This window comes from Microcaecilia unicolor, chromosome 6 (assembly GCF_901765095.1).
Source record: "Microcaecilia unicolor chromosome 6, aMicUni1.1, whole genome shotgun sequence".
Classification (NCBI taxonomy): Eukaryota; Metazoa; Chordata; class Amphibia; order Gymnophiona; family Siphonopidae; genus Microcaecilia; species Microcaecilia unicolor.
This window is the reverse complement of record NC_044036.1, coordinates 14,664,107-14,680,243: the sequence shown is the minus strand read 5'-3', so window position 1 is coordinate 14,680,243 and position 16,137 is coordinate 14,664,107. Positions and strand designations below refer to the sequence as shown.

At 46.2% G+C, this 16,137-nt stretch overlaps 1 protein-coding gene across 1 annotated transcript in view; it reads right to left on the bottom strand.

Annotated features, from left to right (window-relative positions):
- The window catches only part of LOC115472755 (vitamin D3 hydroxylase-associated protein-like), a 73,249-nt gene that overhangs the window by 33,329 nt on the left and 23,783 nt on the right, over positions 1-16,137 (bottom strand). The window contains exons 6-10 of the mRNA XM_030207145.1: positions 13,584-13,624; positions 6,761-6,885; positions 2,966-3,091; positions 1,498-1,595; positions 162-261 (exon numbers count right to left, since the gene is read on the bottom strand). Of these exons, the coding sequence (XP_030063005.1) occupies positions 162-261; positions 1,498-1,595; positions 2,966-3,091; positions 6,761-6,885; positions 13,584-13,624 (490 nt within the window). The remainder of the gene's footprint in view (positions 1-161; positions 262-1,497; positions 1,596-2,965; positions 3,092-6,760; positions 6,886-13,583; positions 13,625-16,137) is intronic.

The following is a 16,137-nucleotide window of genomic DNA, read 5'->3' as shown; positions in this document are numbered from 1 at the left end:
CAAAATCAGCAGCACCTACACACAAACTGGCACACAACCATGTTCCCCAAAACAGGGAGGCTGCATGCTTCTGCCAGCTTTGCCTACTGTCCTAAAACTGCTGTTTGTTTGGCACAGTTCAACCTGTATCAAAGCAGATAACGGAGGAGCATGGAACTCACCACTGGTTTTGTCACAAAAGCCAGAATCCTCCTTGCAAAATGGAAAAGTTTGTACATGAAAAACTGGTCGATTACGTTAGGATCGATAATATTCTGCTCTCTGTAAAAAGAAAACAAAGAAAGGCTGACCAGTTAGTTCACTGCTTCTGTTCCATATTTGTACGTAATATTGCAGCAGGGATTATTGGGAAAGATTTGCACCTGCCACTCTGTGCAGGTTATAGTCATTCATGCTAAAAACCACTGGTTGCCAGTTTTCCATCATGCCGACCACATACAAGTAGTTCAATATGACAATATTTTATAACCAAAAGTATTGCTAACAGTATTTAACTTGCTAATCTCAACATTAAGATGTTTTCTCTTCTCCCTTGAAATGCACAGCACCCTCACTCATAGCACCCTATATAATAATTCTCACCTCCAACATTCTGTCTTGCTGCCTGGGACCGTGGCTCATTCCGAGTTGGTCTGCTAGGCTCCGTAGATCAGGCTGACATCACCGTAGCCATTATGATGTCAACTTCAGAACCCAGGGGGGGGGGGGGAAATCATGCCTCACAGCTGATCCATGTCCAGAGGAGGGTCGCTGGACATGGGTGGCTGGAGGGGGGCAAGGGAGAGAGGAGGGTCGCTGGACATGGGTGGCTGGAGGGGGGGCAGGGGAGAGAGGAGGGTCGCTAGACATGGATGGCTGCAGGGGGCAGGGGGTCGCTGGACATGGGTGGCTGGAGGGGGAGGCAGGGGAGAGAGGAGGGTCACTGGACATGGGTGGCAGGAGGGGGGCAGGGGAGAGAGGAGGTTCACTGAACATGGGTGGCTGCAGTGGGTGCAGGGGGAGAGGAGGGTCGCTGGACATGGGTGGCTGCAGGGGGAGAGGAGGGTCGCTGGACATGGGTGGCTGCAGGGGAGCCGAGGAAAACCTTGCTAGCGCCCGTTTCATTTGTGTCAGAAATGGGCCTTTTTTACTAGTATGATAATAAGGTGATATAGAATATGCAGACTTGATCTTCAACTGTCTTTTGCCATTTGCTCTATCTGGGACTGGCCTTAATTCCCAACTACTCTTGTCCAACATAATACCTCAACAGCCACGTTTTGTTTCCATCCTCCTATTTAGGCAACCCTTGTACTTATCTCACGCAATTTTGAATTCTTTCACTGTTTTTGACTGCAACATCTCTACTGGAAGAGCGTTGCAAGCATCACTACCCTCTCTGTGAAAAAGTATTTCCTACCGGTACTCCATCCACTCTGCACTCTGGAAAGTGGAGAAGTAGCCTAGTGGTTAGTGCAGTGGACTTTGATCCTGGGGAACTGAGTTTAATTTACTTACAGTTCTTTATATAAAATTTGGCATCCATCAGCAAAAAATGTTTTGAAGAAAAGATCCTCCATGGCATAACCAGCTCGTGGTAGTGTAAAAGGGATCAGCTGTATGGAAAACAAGATTGTTCAGAAAGCATCTGTTAATACGTCTCTTGTTCTCCTAGGTAAAGATGCTTCTAACGATGGCTTCCTGCTACACTAAGACGTGGTATAAGGACTTTCCTGAGTTACCCTCTTCACTGAACTGTTCTCTCTTTCTTTGGCAGTTACCTCCTTCTTACAATAATCGATCCCTTGATTATAGTGAGGACAGGAGATCATGGACTGTCATTGTTTAGCCACTATTACCCAAGTCCTCTATTTACAGCCAGAACCAAGACTTGTCATGTGCCAGCCAGCTTGAATTAGTGGACAATTAGTGTGTGCTACTGATGATTCGATCCAATATTCTGGTGGATTATTTCATTGGTTATGCATGATAAATTGCTGGTTTACACCATAAATTCTTGTCATGAAAGTTGAAAATTCAGATTAATTTATAGGTATGGCTTGATGACAGGTTGCAATTAATTTCATTGGTGTCACATAGGAATTATCCAAGGAAGTAGTATAAGTTACATAGCTTTTGTCAAACTGGTTTTGACAGGTGCCATGCCTGCTTCCGGATTCTCACCCAATCAGAATCGAGGATCCGTCCAAGCCATGCCCACTCTCAGGCAAACCACACCCACTCCCCAACTCCACCCTGCCCCTTTTGATGACATCATTGGGTGTGACATCATAGCCCCACTCCTTTTGCATAACCTCAATTCCACACCGTGCCCCTATTTGCATAGCCCCACCCCAAGACTTGCTACATTTGCATATCCCCGCCCCAAAACACCCCCTTGGCAACATTACGGGAAGTGATGTCATAACTTTGCCTAAGCTACACCTCTTTTTCAAGATGGAGGCAAGTACTGTTTCACACGACTTGCTGCCATCTTGGATGAGTCACGTGATGGGAAGTGACATCAATCATTACATCAGTCATCAGACACCACCCCCTACAACCTTGGAGGAGCATGCACAGTTTAAATTTTTCAAACCATTAGATTTGATGACGTTCTAAACGCAGATTGTTTCACAATTTTGGACCTTGCATTGCAAAAGCTTCATTGTTAGTAATAAGTGGAAGAGCAAATTGACAAAGCGAAAGCCGCAAACCATTATTATAATGGCCAGGAAACTTTCCAGTGCTAAACAGTAAATTTAAAATAGGTCTAACTAGACGCTAACAAAACAGGCTATTTCGATAAACATTCAGTAGTGTTCAGCTGTGTGGACACAAATTAAAAATTGATAACAACTTTAAGCCAATATTATGCCTTGCATTAAAAAGATAAATGTTTTGTATTTTCTATGCTCTTAAAAATTCAATAAAACATCTTGAAAAAAAAAAAGATAAATCTGCTGGATTGTCGAGTACAACATACTGTGTGCCCTGCCTCCTGAAGCAGCTTCCTGGTTTCGTGGAGGGCCCGCCTCTTGCAGGGAACAGGCATGGTATATCCATCTGTGTCATAGTATCCAATTCTCAGGGGTTTCATAGTCAAGTATAACTGGAAAAACAAGAAACATCTTATATTTAAAACTCATAACAGGGCTAGCCAATTTAAATGCTATAACTTAGCGTCTTCAATACTTATCTTTCAGATATAATGACGTGGGGTAATGACCTTTCAGCTCTCTGTCTTGATTACCACAGGAATAATTGTGGTCTGACTGGGAGCTTGTTTATATGCGCCATTTACTCATTTCCGTATTCAAGAGTTTACTGACCCCTGATGAAGTCGTAGTGCCGAAACTTGGCCGAGTCGGGTTACTTTACAATAAAATTACATGTGGCGAGCCTACGATTGTCTTCTCCTTCTCTGGACCACCTCTGCTGTTTGCTGCTGCCTGTGTCGAAACCGCAGAGTGTTGGTCTCCTGTTTTGTTACGCTGAAATTTAGGCCCAACCTCTTAGGCCAGGTTAATGGCTGGCGTAAGTTAGCCTATGTACACTTTGCTCTGCACTCAACTGATAGCATTCTGTAAGTTGAGCGCATTATTAGTCGGAAGACCCATGACACGTCCCTGTTCCGTCCACAGATATGCCCCAAAATTTCACTAAACTCTTAAATTTAGGAGCATAAAAAGTGGATATAGGTTGGGGGAAAAACAATTTAGGAACTTAGCACTGATTTTCAGCATTGGGCTCATAAATATAATCACATGAATGACAGGTGTCCATTTATAAGCATAACTTTTACGCTCCTAAATTAAAATGAATTTTCAGCTGAAATCTTATGCTCCTAAGTTTGGCTGAAAATAGGGCATAAATTTAGGAGGCTAATTTAGGAGCATAAATTTAGGAACTCAACTCTTTTTAATATCAGGTCCTTTCATTTTAAAACAGCACAAACTGGTGTGGATGTGTCTTCCTTACACCCTAAGAAAGTTTTCCTAGTCCTACAGGCCTTGAAGCAAATCCCCCCCAGCCCCCAAAATAGAAGGGGGGTTGTTCCTTGTGTATTTTAACTCATTGTGGGCAGGTCTATGAATGGAATATCCATGGCAGGTCCTCTTCCTGTGCATCTTGAATGTTTTTCCAAACTGTGCTTAGCCTAAGGGGTCCTTTTACTAAGCCGCGAAGGCCCCTACACACGTCCAACATGTGCCAAATTGGAGTTACCACCCGGTTACCGTGTGGCCCTTGCGGAAATTTCAATTTCGGCAGGCATCTGCTACGCGCATCTGAAAGATATTTTTTTATTTTCCAGCACATGGCAGCTACACGCGTCAAGTGGCATTTGACACGTGTAGACCATTACCACCCATATGAGACCTTACCACTAGGTCAATGGCTTGCGATAAGGTCTCAGACCCAAAATGGACATGCGACGATTTTCATTTTGCAGCACGTCCGTTTTCGGCAAAAAAAAAAACAAAAAACATTTTTTTGTAGGTGCCTGAAATTAAACATGACCAAAACCAAGCTTCTCATTTTCCCCCCCAAACCCACCTCCCCGCTCCCCCCGTTTTCTATTTCTGTTGATGGCTCTCTCATTCTCCCTGTCTCCTCAGCTCGAAACCTTGTGGTCATCTTTGACTCTTCTCTCTCCTTCTCTGCTCATATCCAGCAGATCGCCAAGACCTGTCGCTTCTTTCTTTACATCCGTAAAATCCGCCCCTTTCTTTCTGAGCACTCTACCAAAAACCTCATCCACACCCTTATCACCTCTCGTTTGGACTACTGCAATCTGCTTCTTGCTGGCCTCCCACTTAGTCACCTCTCCCCTCTCCAGTCGGTTCAAAACTCTGCTGCCCGTTTCGTCTTCCGCCAGGGTCGCTTTACTCATACTACCCCTCTCCTCAAGTCGCTTCACTGGCTCCCTATCCATTTTCGCATCCTGTTCAAACTTCTTCTACTAACCTATAAATGTACTCACTCTGCTGCTCCCCAGTATCTCTCCACACTCGTCCTTCCCTACACCCCTTCCCGTGCACTCCGCTCCACGGATAAATCCTTCTTATCTGTTCCCTTCTCCACTACTGCCAACTCCAGACTTTGCGCCTTCTGTCTCGCTGCACCCTACGCCTGGAATAAACTTCCTGAGCCCCCGTCTTGCCCCATCCTTGGCCACCTTTAAATCTAGACTGAAAGCCCACCTCTTTAACATTGCTTTTGACTCGTAACCACTTGTAACCACTCACCTCCACCTACCCTCCTCTCTTCCTTCCTGTCCACATTAATTGATTTGATTTGCTTACTTTATTTATTTTTTGTCTATTAGATTGTAAGCTCTTTGAGCAGGGACTGTCTTTCTTCTATGTTTGTGCAGCACTGCGTACACCTTGTAGCGCTATAGAAATGCTAAATAGTAGTAGTAGTAAAATAATTCTGCCTTCACCCAAAACACGCGTCTACACTACCACAGGCCATTTTTCAGCGCACCTTAGTAAAAGGACCCCTAAGTTTATTAGAGGAGTAGGTTAGTGGTTACAACATAGGGCTTAACATCTAGGGGTGGCCAGTTGAAATCCCACTACTGCAGCTTGTGATCTTGGGCAAGTCACTTAACCCTCCATTGCTTCAGGTACATAATTAGATTGTGAGCCCTCCAGAGACAGGGAAATACCTAATGTAATTGATTGTAACTTACCTTGAGCTACTACTGGAAAAGGTGTGAGCTAACTGCAAATAAAGAAAATAAACCCATTTATAGCAGACTCACAATATCTAAAGGGGGGGGGGGGGAATGGAACTGTGACTTGATATACTGCCTTTCTGAAGTTTTTGCAACTACATTCAAAGCGGTTTACATATATTCAGGTACTTATTTTGTACCAGGGGCAATGGAGGGTTAAGTGACTTGCCCAGAGTCACAAGGAGCTGCAGTGGGATCAAACTCAGTTCCCCAGGATCAAAGTCCACTACACTAACCACTAGGCTACTCCTCCACTAGCAACATTCCATGTAGAAGCCTGCCCTTGCAGATCACCAATGTGGCCGCGCAGGCTTCTGTTTCTGTCAGACTCACAGAAACAGAAGCCTGCGCGGCTGCGTTGCGGATCTGCAAGGGCAGGCTTCTACATGGAATGTTGCTAGTGGAATAGCAACATTCCATGTAGAATCTCAAATAGTAGCAACAGAATCTCAAATAGTAGCAACATTCCAAGCAGTGGCGTACCAAGGACGGGGCGGTGAGGGTGGTCCGCCCCAGGTGTCAGTGGGTGGGGGGGGTGCTCCGCTGGCGCTGCAGTCAGCCCTCGTCTCCTGCCACCTGCCTTTAAAGAAAAAGCTGTGAAGCGGCGTGGCAGGCAGCGCCTCGCGGCTGCCCTGCTTGTAAACAAAGTAAATCTCTATTCTCCTCCTCGTCGTCGGGTCTTCACTCACTGGGTCCCGCCGTCCTCTGAGGTAACTTCCTATTTCCGCGAGGGCGGAACCCAGTGAGTGAAGGCCTGACGACGACGAGAAAAATGGAGATTTACTTTGTTAAGTGACTTGCCCGGAGTCACAAGGAGCTGCAGTGGGAATTGAACTCAGTTCCCCAGGATCAAGGTCCACTGCACTAACCACTAGGCTGCTCCTCCACTCATTCCACCAATAAGAGCCAACCTCATCAGTGATGTCACAATGGCTTGATTGCCCAATACAGTTCCCCAGGATCAAAGTCCACTTCACTAACCACTAGGCTACTCCTCCACTCAAATTTGACCCTCATATTTCGAGTTCTCTTTCTCACCTCATCTCTGAAGGGGATGGGAGGCACACTGGGGTCCAGGCGGAACATGTGGTCACACAGGAGCGCCTTCATGCACAGAACCAGGCTGTCCACATCCCTCGCCATCGGTCCTAATGCCAGGAGCACTGGGATTAGAGAAGCAGCTGGTCTTAATGAGTTGATTAAACAATATGGTTACGCTATTTATTCAATGGATTATATAGCTCAAGTGTCATGTCCAGAAGGGCAAAACACACTAAAATGAAATGAAAGGGGGGGAAACAGGGTGCGTTCATAGCTCAGACCTTATTCTACTTTCTCTTTAATGCAGGAGAAAGCATTTTTACAGTATGCTGAAGACACAATGAGGAAAGGGACAGGCTGCTTAGAGGAATTAAAACTTGGGTCTTGGAAGGTTAAGACAAGAGCTGAGCTGAAAAGTAGCAACCCAAGATTGCGACCTCATACGCCAACTGTGCTTTGATTTCTATCATCAAAGAACCCAGAAAGACTGTGAAACCAACATTAAGGATGACCTATGACAGCTCTGGAAACCCAACCCAAGTACCTTTGAGAGAAGCACTCCAGCAGTTGCCCTGCCTGTTATAAAGGAGGGGTAAGAAAACATCTGAAAACTTCAGTACAAGTGGGGGATGAGATAAAATACGGGGTCTTGTTGAGAACAACAAGAAATTTAGGAGAGGAGAGTGAAAGCCCCCTACAGGAGGGGTTTGGGGAAACAGAAGAATAATTCTCTGGCTAAAGTAAACCGTTTAGGGGAGAAAAGGGAACTGGGGCAACGGTAACAGCAAGGGATGGTACATTTACGCAGACGTTTACCCTTACCGTTCAGTGAATCCAGACTGCCCCAATTTGACTGCCCCTATCGGACCGACCGTTCACTTGTCTATTAGATTGTAAGCTCTTTGAGCAGGGACTGTCTCTCTTTGTTAAATTGTACAGCGCTGCGTAACCCTAGTAGCGCTCTAGAAATGTTAAGTAGTAGTAGTAGTAGACGTTAACAATACCAACTACATAAATATATATCTACATTTTTAAAATCCACCACCTTTACGTACAAATCTGACCATTCTATGTCAGGAAGAAAGGAGTGGTTTGAGACAGGGCAAGGGCAATACAGAAACCTCTACATTTAATAGTGAAATATATTTATATAGTATATTAATTGCCTCTTCCATACACGTGCAGCAATTTACCATCAATACTGCCAAAAGCATAGCACAATACAATATAACATTATACAATACTAGTAAAAAAAAGCCCGTTTCTCATTGAAATGAAACAGGCGCTAGCGAGGTAATGACCTTCTGCTATTAATGTTCTCCCCCCTCCTCTACCCCCTCCCCCCCTTGTCTCAGGACCCCCTCCCCCCTGTCATCACGGCACCTCCCTCCCCCTCTCTCGTCTCAGGACCCCCCCTCTATCCTGGCCCCCCTCTCCTCCGATGTCCGTGCCCCCCTCCCATTTTCGCCGGCCAGCACCTCCCTCCCTCTGTCTCTGTGGCCTCCGACAGCAAGGAGGACGTGTGCGGGTGACCCAGCCCTTCGTACGTGGCAGCTGCTGTTTAAAAAGTTTTACCTCCTGCTCGTCCGGCCACACTGAAGTGCAGCAAGTACAGACACCGCTTGTTTCAGCTGTTCCTCTGGTCCCGCCCTCATTTCCTGTTTGCAGAAGGGCGGGACCAGAGGAACTGCAGAAACAGAAGTGAAACCACAGAGTTCCCTCGAGGGCGGGGCAGTGATCGGGAGTGCGATTACGAACCCTACGAACGCTACACGGCTTCACTGCCACGCTGCCATGGAGTCAGCTTCAGAATGTTGGCGGTGCGAATTATTATATTAGATAATGAATCTTTATCAGCCCCCTCCTCCATCTGAACTTCCCCTATCCGCTATATGTATAGGCCCTTGATTTAGAAGTCACGTGAAAATACAAGTGTGTGTAAAGCCTGATTTTACAAGCCTGTACTTACACATGTAAATCTGCACTATTGTAGATTGCAAGTGGGTGTGGTTTGGGCAGGAAACGTTCATGTATGTCTCTGTTGCATCCGCCGGCAAAACTGAGCGGGAATTGTTTGTCCAGTGATCTTGAAGCAGAACATGCGAATTCGAAACGCTGGCCGCCGTTGATCACGGTCAATGTCAACAAAGAAATACAGAGATCGACTAATATTGAGCTAAGTCTATCTAATCATTGATTGACTAAGTTTAGAAGTTTGTCAAAGAACTATAAAGAAATATCCCACACGGAGGTTTTTCTGGCCAATGATGAGGAAGTCCAACTCCTTATTGACCTTTTTATAAGTCAAGGGGTTTCTCGAGGCCTTTTCCTCCGAAGACTAACAAGTGTACTTGCTACTAATATTGAGTACCTCTCACCTTTTTACATTTACTTGTCCGATATTTCAACATCAGGATTTTTGGGCCACCCATTACAGGAGAGATTAAGGGACTTTTTCCCTTTAATCCCCAATTGCTCATATCCCCCTCCAAACTGTATCTATATAAGTGTAGAGTAGCAAAGAGAGGGAGCAAAGTACAAACAAAATCCAAAGAACAAAAAACACAAAGTACCAGGGGCCTTCAAAAAAAAGGGGGTAACGCCTTTAATCATATATTTTTGTAGAAAACAATCCTTGAATGGACCACACACGGTCCGTGTTTCAGCGCACAGCGCCTGCGTCAGGGGTCTACGATGTGCTGCACCACTGTGTTATCCCTTGAAAAGACAGATCATATGGGTACCACATTGCACATAATTGAAAAATCCTAAAATGTACATTTTTGGGATCTTGCTGGGTATTTGTGACCTGGATTGGCCACTGTTGGAAACAGGATGCTGGGCTTCATCGACCTTTGGTCTGTCCCAGTATGGCAACACTTATGTACTTGGGATTCTGAATGAAATGTTGCTACTCTTTGGGGTTCTACATGGAATGTTGCTACTATTTGGGTTTCTGCCAGGTATTTGTGACCTGGATTGGCCACTGTTGGAAACAGGATGCTGGACTCGATGGTCTTTCCCAGTATGGCAACACTTATGTACTTGGGATTCTGAATGGAATCTTGCTACACTTTGGGGTTCTACATGGATTGTTGCTACACTTTGAAATTCTGCATGGAATCTTGTTATTTTTTAGAATTCTAGAATCTTGCTACTCTTTGGGGTTCTACATGGAATGTTGCTATTCTTTGTTTTTCTGCCAGGTATTTGTGACCTGGATTGGCCACTGTTGGAAACAGGATGCTGGACTCGATGGACCTTTGGTCTTTCCCAGTATGGCAACACTTATGTACTTATACATATATATATATTGCTTGCAACAGCTAATAATTGTGGTATGGGAGATGCACACTGTGACAACATACTGAGATGCACAGATGCGTTTATGATATTGATCATATGATCTTATGTATTTAGACCAACATTCTTATCGTCTTTTTAAATGTCTGATAAGATACATATTTTTCTAAAGATTTTTTAACGATTTTCATGGCTCTATATGTTATGTATATGTTGTATTTATGGACTAAAATCTATGGTTCCTAATGTTTTAAGTTTAATATATGTGTATTTATAAATACTATTTTTAATTCATCATTTTTATATTTAATGTAGACCCCTGACACAGGCGCTGTGCGCCGAAACACGGACCGTGTCGGGTCCATTCAAGGAATTAAAGGCGTTACCCCCCTTTTTTTTTTAAGGCCCCTGGTACTTTTTGTTTTTTGATCTATATAAGTGTAGCCTGGGTCTCATCCGGATCTAGTTCTGGTCCCGGGTCCCATAAAACAATCCCGTTGGGTACCTTTGCTGGTGGGGGTCCCCAACCCCCACCAGCCGAAGTCCTCTTCTCCGGTGCGGCCGCATTGCTGATCTGCAAGGGCAGGCTTCTGTACGTCACACTCACAGAAACAGAAGCCTGCCCTTGCAGATCAGCAACACGGCCGCGCCAGAGAAGAGGACTTTGGCTGGCGGGGGTTGGGGGCCCTCGCCAGCAAAGGTACCCAACGGCGGCAGCAGGGGAGGGTTGGCGGTGGGGGGAAGAGGGGGTCAAAAGGGTTGGTGCCGAGGGGGGGGTCAAAGGTGGTGCTGGCAGCAAGGGGGGTCAAAAATGGCACCGGGGGGGGTAAAATGGCAGGGGGGTCAGCGGCGCCGGGGGGGGGGGGCTAAAATGTGCCCCCTCACCCTGAGCTCTGGACCCCCCTCCCGCCGAAGTCTGGCTACGCACCTGGTATATGGTGCCTACAAAAATCCATGCGTTAAACATTTCCATCTAGGCGTATTCTATAAGCAACGCTTAGATTTACGCGCAGTATATAGAATATGCCTAGGTGGACCCCACTGCAACTAAAACTATGCAGTCATATACACCAACGAAAATGTGGCGTAAATCTCTGCAAGCAGATTTACATGCACTGGGCCATATTCTGTAACAATGCACGTAAATTTTGGAATGCCCACCAAACGCCCATTTCCCCACCCATAACCACGCCCAGTGGTGTGCTGGAGCAGGCTCTCACAGGCTCTCGAGAGCCGTTTGTTAAGTTTTTAAGAATTTTGGGAGCCGGTTCTCCATGGCTACTTTAACAAATGGATCCCAAAATGTGGGCTTGGGCCCCTCCTGAATTCTCTTTTACTTTGCTGGCGAGAGAGAGCCCCCTGTTAACAATTTACCAGCACACCCCTGACCACGCCCCTTTTGCCTGCACACATTAAAATTTAGGCGCACTGCATTACAGAATATGCTTAGGGATTTGTGTGCAGAAATTCTAATTAATGCCAATTAGTGCTTGTTATTTCTTGTTAAGTGATGTTAACAACACTGATTAGCTTGTTGAGCCAATTAAGTTACGCGTGTTGTTACAGAATCCACCTGGATTTTCACGTAAAAACCTAGTCATGCTATATAGAATACAGGGATAGCGGCTAGCTGCTAACCAGCTTTGTCGTGCCACTTAGCCAATTAAATAGGGGTTAAGATAGGGCTTCTATTTACGCGACCTATCTTTAACCGCTAAGCACTGAGGGACCCTTTTACGAAGATTGCCTGTGCTGCTGTGGGCGCATGTTTTGGATGTGCGCAGGTCCATTTTTTTAAGCGCGCCTGGAAAAAAGGCATTTTTTTTTCTGGCCAAAAATGGACGTGCAGCAAAATTAAAACCAGCGTGCGTCCATTTTCAGCCTGAGACCTTAGCAGTAAGGTCTCAAGTGCTAACTGGGCGGTCAGCAGCCAGTGCACGTAAACTGCCGATTGCCGCCGGGTAAGCGCCATGTGGTAGAAAATAGAAAATACTTTCTACCGCATGTCTTGAGCGCACGTCAAAAATGGAATTACCGCCCGGGGAATGCGGTAGCCGGGCGGTAGTTCTGATTTTACATGCGTTCGACACATACCTATGTAAAAGGGCCCCGTAACCGGTTAGCTCGGAATATCTGCCTAACAGTTTAAATCGCCGCAGACAAGACTGAAACCGGATATTCAATGCCGGTTGCCAGATGCAGCCCAGCAATGAACATCCGGGGTTAGTACATAAGTAATGCCACACTGGGAAAAGACCAAAGGTCCATCGAGCCCAGCATCCTGTCCACGACAGCGGCCAATCCAGGCCAAGGGCACCTGGCAAGCTTCCCAAACGTACAAACATTCTATACATGTTATTCCTGGAATTTTGGATTTTTCCAAGTCCGTTTAGTAGCGGTTTATGGACTTGTCCTTTAGGAATCCGTCCAACCCCTTTTTAAACTCTGCTAAGCTAACCGCCTTCACCACTTTCTCCGGCAACGAATTCCAGAGTTTAATTACATGTTGGGTGAAGAAAAAGTTTCTCTGATTTGTTTTAATTTTACTACACTGTAGTTTCATCGCATGCCCCCTAGTCCTAGTATTTTTGGAAAGCGTGAACAGACGCTTCACATCCACCTGTTCCACTCCACTCATTATTTTATATACCTCTATCATGTCTCCCCTCAGCCGTCTCTTCTCCAAGCTGAAAAGCCCTAGCCTCCTTAGTCTTTCTTCATAGGGAAGTCGTCCCATCCCCGCTATCATTTTAGTCGCCCTTCGCTGCACCTTTTCCAATTCTACTATATCTTTCTTGAGATGCGGCGACCAGAATTGAACACAATACTCAAGGTGCGGTCGCACCATGGAGCGATACAACGGCATTATAACATCCTCAAACCTGTTTTCCATACCTTTCCTAATAATACCCAACATTCTATTTGCTTTCTTAGCCGCAGCAGCACACTGAGCAGAAGGTTTCAGTGTGTTATCGACGACGACACCCAGATCCCTTTCTTGGTCCGTAACTCCTAACGTGGAACCTTGCATGATGTAGCTATAATTCGGGTTCTTTTTTCCCACATGCATCACCTTGCACTTGCTCACATTAAACATCATCTGCCATTTAGCCGCCCAGTCTCCCAGTCTTGTAAGGTCCTCTTGTAATTTTTCACAATCCTGTCGTGATTTAACGACTTTGAATAACTTTGTGTCATCAGCAAATTTAATTACCTCGCTAGTTACTCCCATCTCTAAATCATTTATAAATATATTAAAAAGCAGCGGTCCTAGTACGGACCCCTGAGGAACCCCACTAACTACCCTTCTCCATTGTGAATACTGCCCATTTAACCCCACTCTCTGTTTCCTATCCTTCAACCAGTTTTTAATCCACAATAGGACATTTCCTCCTATCCCATGACCTGCCTGCTGCCAGCTGAGTATCAGGGGTTATAATCCTAAATTAGAAATAGAATTAGAATATACAAGAAACGCAAAACTGTCTAGAACAGAATAGGTTCTAAATTGCTTTACCTGATAAAAAGCCTTGTAAGGGAGTAGTCACTCCGATAGTACTACAGGACAGAAACCAAAAGAACTCAGTCAATGGAGGACATGATACAACAGCAAGACATTTTAATAATCTGATTGATGTTAAATATTGCACAAGATAGAACAATGCAGTGGAATGTCATTTCATTTCTATTTCTATTGATATTGTTTGATTTCTTTTTTAAGGTGGTTGTGTATATGATGTCCAAGTTTATTTAAATGGTAAAATTGCCCCTGATGCAATCAGTTAACACTTGTGGTGGTAAATGTGAGCAGGGGTGTAGCTGCTATGGGGTCCCGGGGGCCTGGGCCCCCTTAGATTTGGCCCTGGACCCCCCTGCCGGCGGCCTTCTCAACCCCCCCCCTCCTGCCGCCAACCCGCCGCCTGCTAGCTTTGCTGGCGGGGGCCCCAACCCCCGCCAGCCGAAGCCTTCTTCCTTGGTTTGGTTTCTGACTCTGACGTCCCGCACGTACAACATGCAGGACGCCAGACTCGCAGAAACAGAACGAAGCCCTGCAGATTGCAAGGCTTCGTTCTGTTTCTGTGAGTCTGACATCCTGCACGTTGTATGTGCAGGACGTCAGACTAAGTCAGAAACCAAACAAAGGAAGAAGACTTTGGCTGGCGGGGGTTGGGGTCCCCCGCCAGCAAAGGTAGGCGACGGCGGGCGGGGGATCGAGAGGGTCATCGGCAGGGGAGGTCAAAGTTGTTGGAGGTGTCAGCAATGGCGGGCGGGTGGGTGGGGTCGGTGGCGCCGGGGGGGGGGCTAAAATGTACCCCCTCACCTCGGCCCTGGACCCCCCTACCATTGACGTCTGGCTACGCCCTATGTGAGCCCTTCAAAACCCACCACAAACCCACTGTACCCACATGTAGGTGCCCCCCTTCACCCCTTAGGGCTATGGTAGTGGTGTACAGTTGTGGGGAGTGGGTTTTTGGGGGGGGTTAGGGGGCTCAGCACCCAAGGTGCTGCACCTGGGAGCTTTTTCTGAAGTCCACTGAAGTGCCCCCTAGGGTGCCCGGTTGGTGTCCTGGCATGTCAGGGGTACCAGTGCACTACGAATGCTGGCTCCTCCCATGACCCAATGGCTTGGATTTGGTCATTTCTGAGATGGGCATCCTCGGTTTCCATTATCACCGAAAATCGAGGACGACCATCTCTAGGGACGACCATCTCTAAGGTCGACCTAAATGTGGAGATTTAGGCGTCCCCGACCATATTATCGAAACGAAAGATGGCCGCCCATCTTATTTCGATAATACGGGTTTCCCCGCCCCTTCGTGGGGGCATCCTGTGAGGACGGCCCCAGGAAAACTTGGGTGCCCCGTTCGATTATGCCCCTCAAAAGCATGCCAATATTAGGGTCTAAACTGATATTGGCCTGTTTATCCAACAGGAATTCAATGACGGTGACTCTGATTTCACTACTAGCGTCAGACGGCTTGATCGCTGGAAAAAAAAAAGACATGGAATAAGATGACTCAATATTTCTCGGGGGAAAACTGTCAGCAGATTCTGAGGAGTTTAGCACATTCAAATCGATATTTCATCATCTTATTTAAAAAGGAGTTTCAAGGGACCAGATATACAATTGTAATGAAACCAGGTTAAATTTTAAAATATTGCCAGCCAGGGGCATGGCCACGGAAGGGGGCCAGAGCCCCGCCAACGCCCCCCCACCGCCTCCCCGTTCCTGGCCGGTTAAATAGCACTGAATATCGGGCCCATTATTTACTGGATTGCTCAATCATGGGATGAAATCGGACCCCAAACCCTAGCAAGATCATGGCGAGCGTTAATTTCTGAGATGGAAATGAACAAGAAGCAGCCGAGGTAGATGATCTCTCCTTCCTTTGTTACAAGAAATACCGGGCTGTGAGAAAGCTTGTGAAGATGATATAAAGGAATGGATGCAGAAAGACGAGAAAGAAAGTGATGTGACTGCTATGGTAAACGGGCGTGAGAACGAAGATGATGGTGATGATGAAGACAACTCAAGTGAACCTGCACATGGGCTAGATAAAAATTGTAAAAATCAGTCATAGTGAAGGAGTCAAGGTTATCGAAGCAGCACTGACTTATACAGAACAACAAGAGGAAGTGACTGCTACTGATGTAATGTAATTCAGACGCTGGCATGACCTCACCACGAGGAAGAAAAAAGTAAAACAGGAAAACAAACCTTAATCACAAAAATTTTTTTAATAACTTTTGTAATTTATGTTTACCAGTTGCATTGCTACTGTGCTTGACCCTATGCAGTACTCTGCTGCGGAGGTGGCTCAAGGCAATCTGCCACCCAAGGCAGAGATGAGATGCCGCTCCATCCCTTAAACCTCCAGCATCTCCTCCATTCCCTCCTCAACCCTCTTCCCCACATTTACCTGGCACCGGCCTCTTTACTCTACTGCTTCCTGCCTCTGAGGAAACAGGAAGTTACATGAAGAGGCCAGCTGCAGTAGGGAGAAGAGGCCGGTGACGGTGGCAGGGCAGCCTATGGGAATCGCTGGTGCTGCCACTGCCGCCTTTTAGAA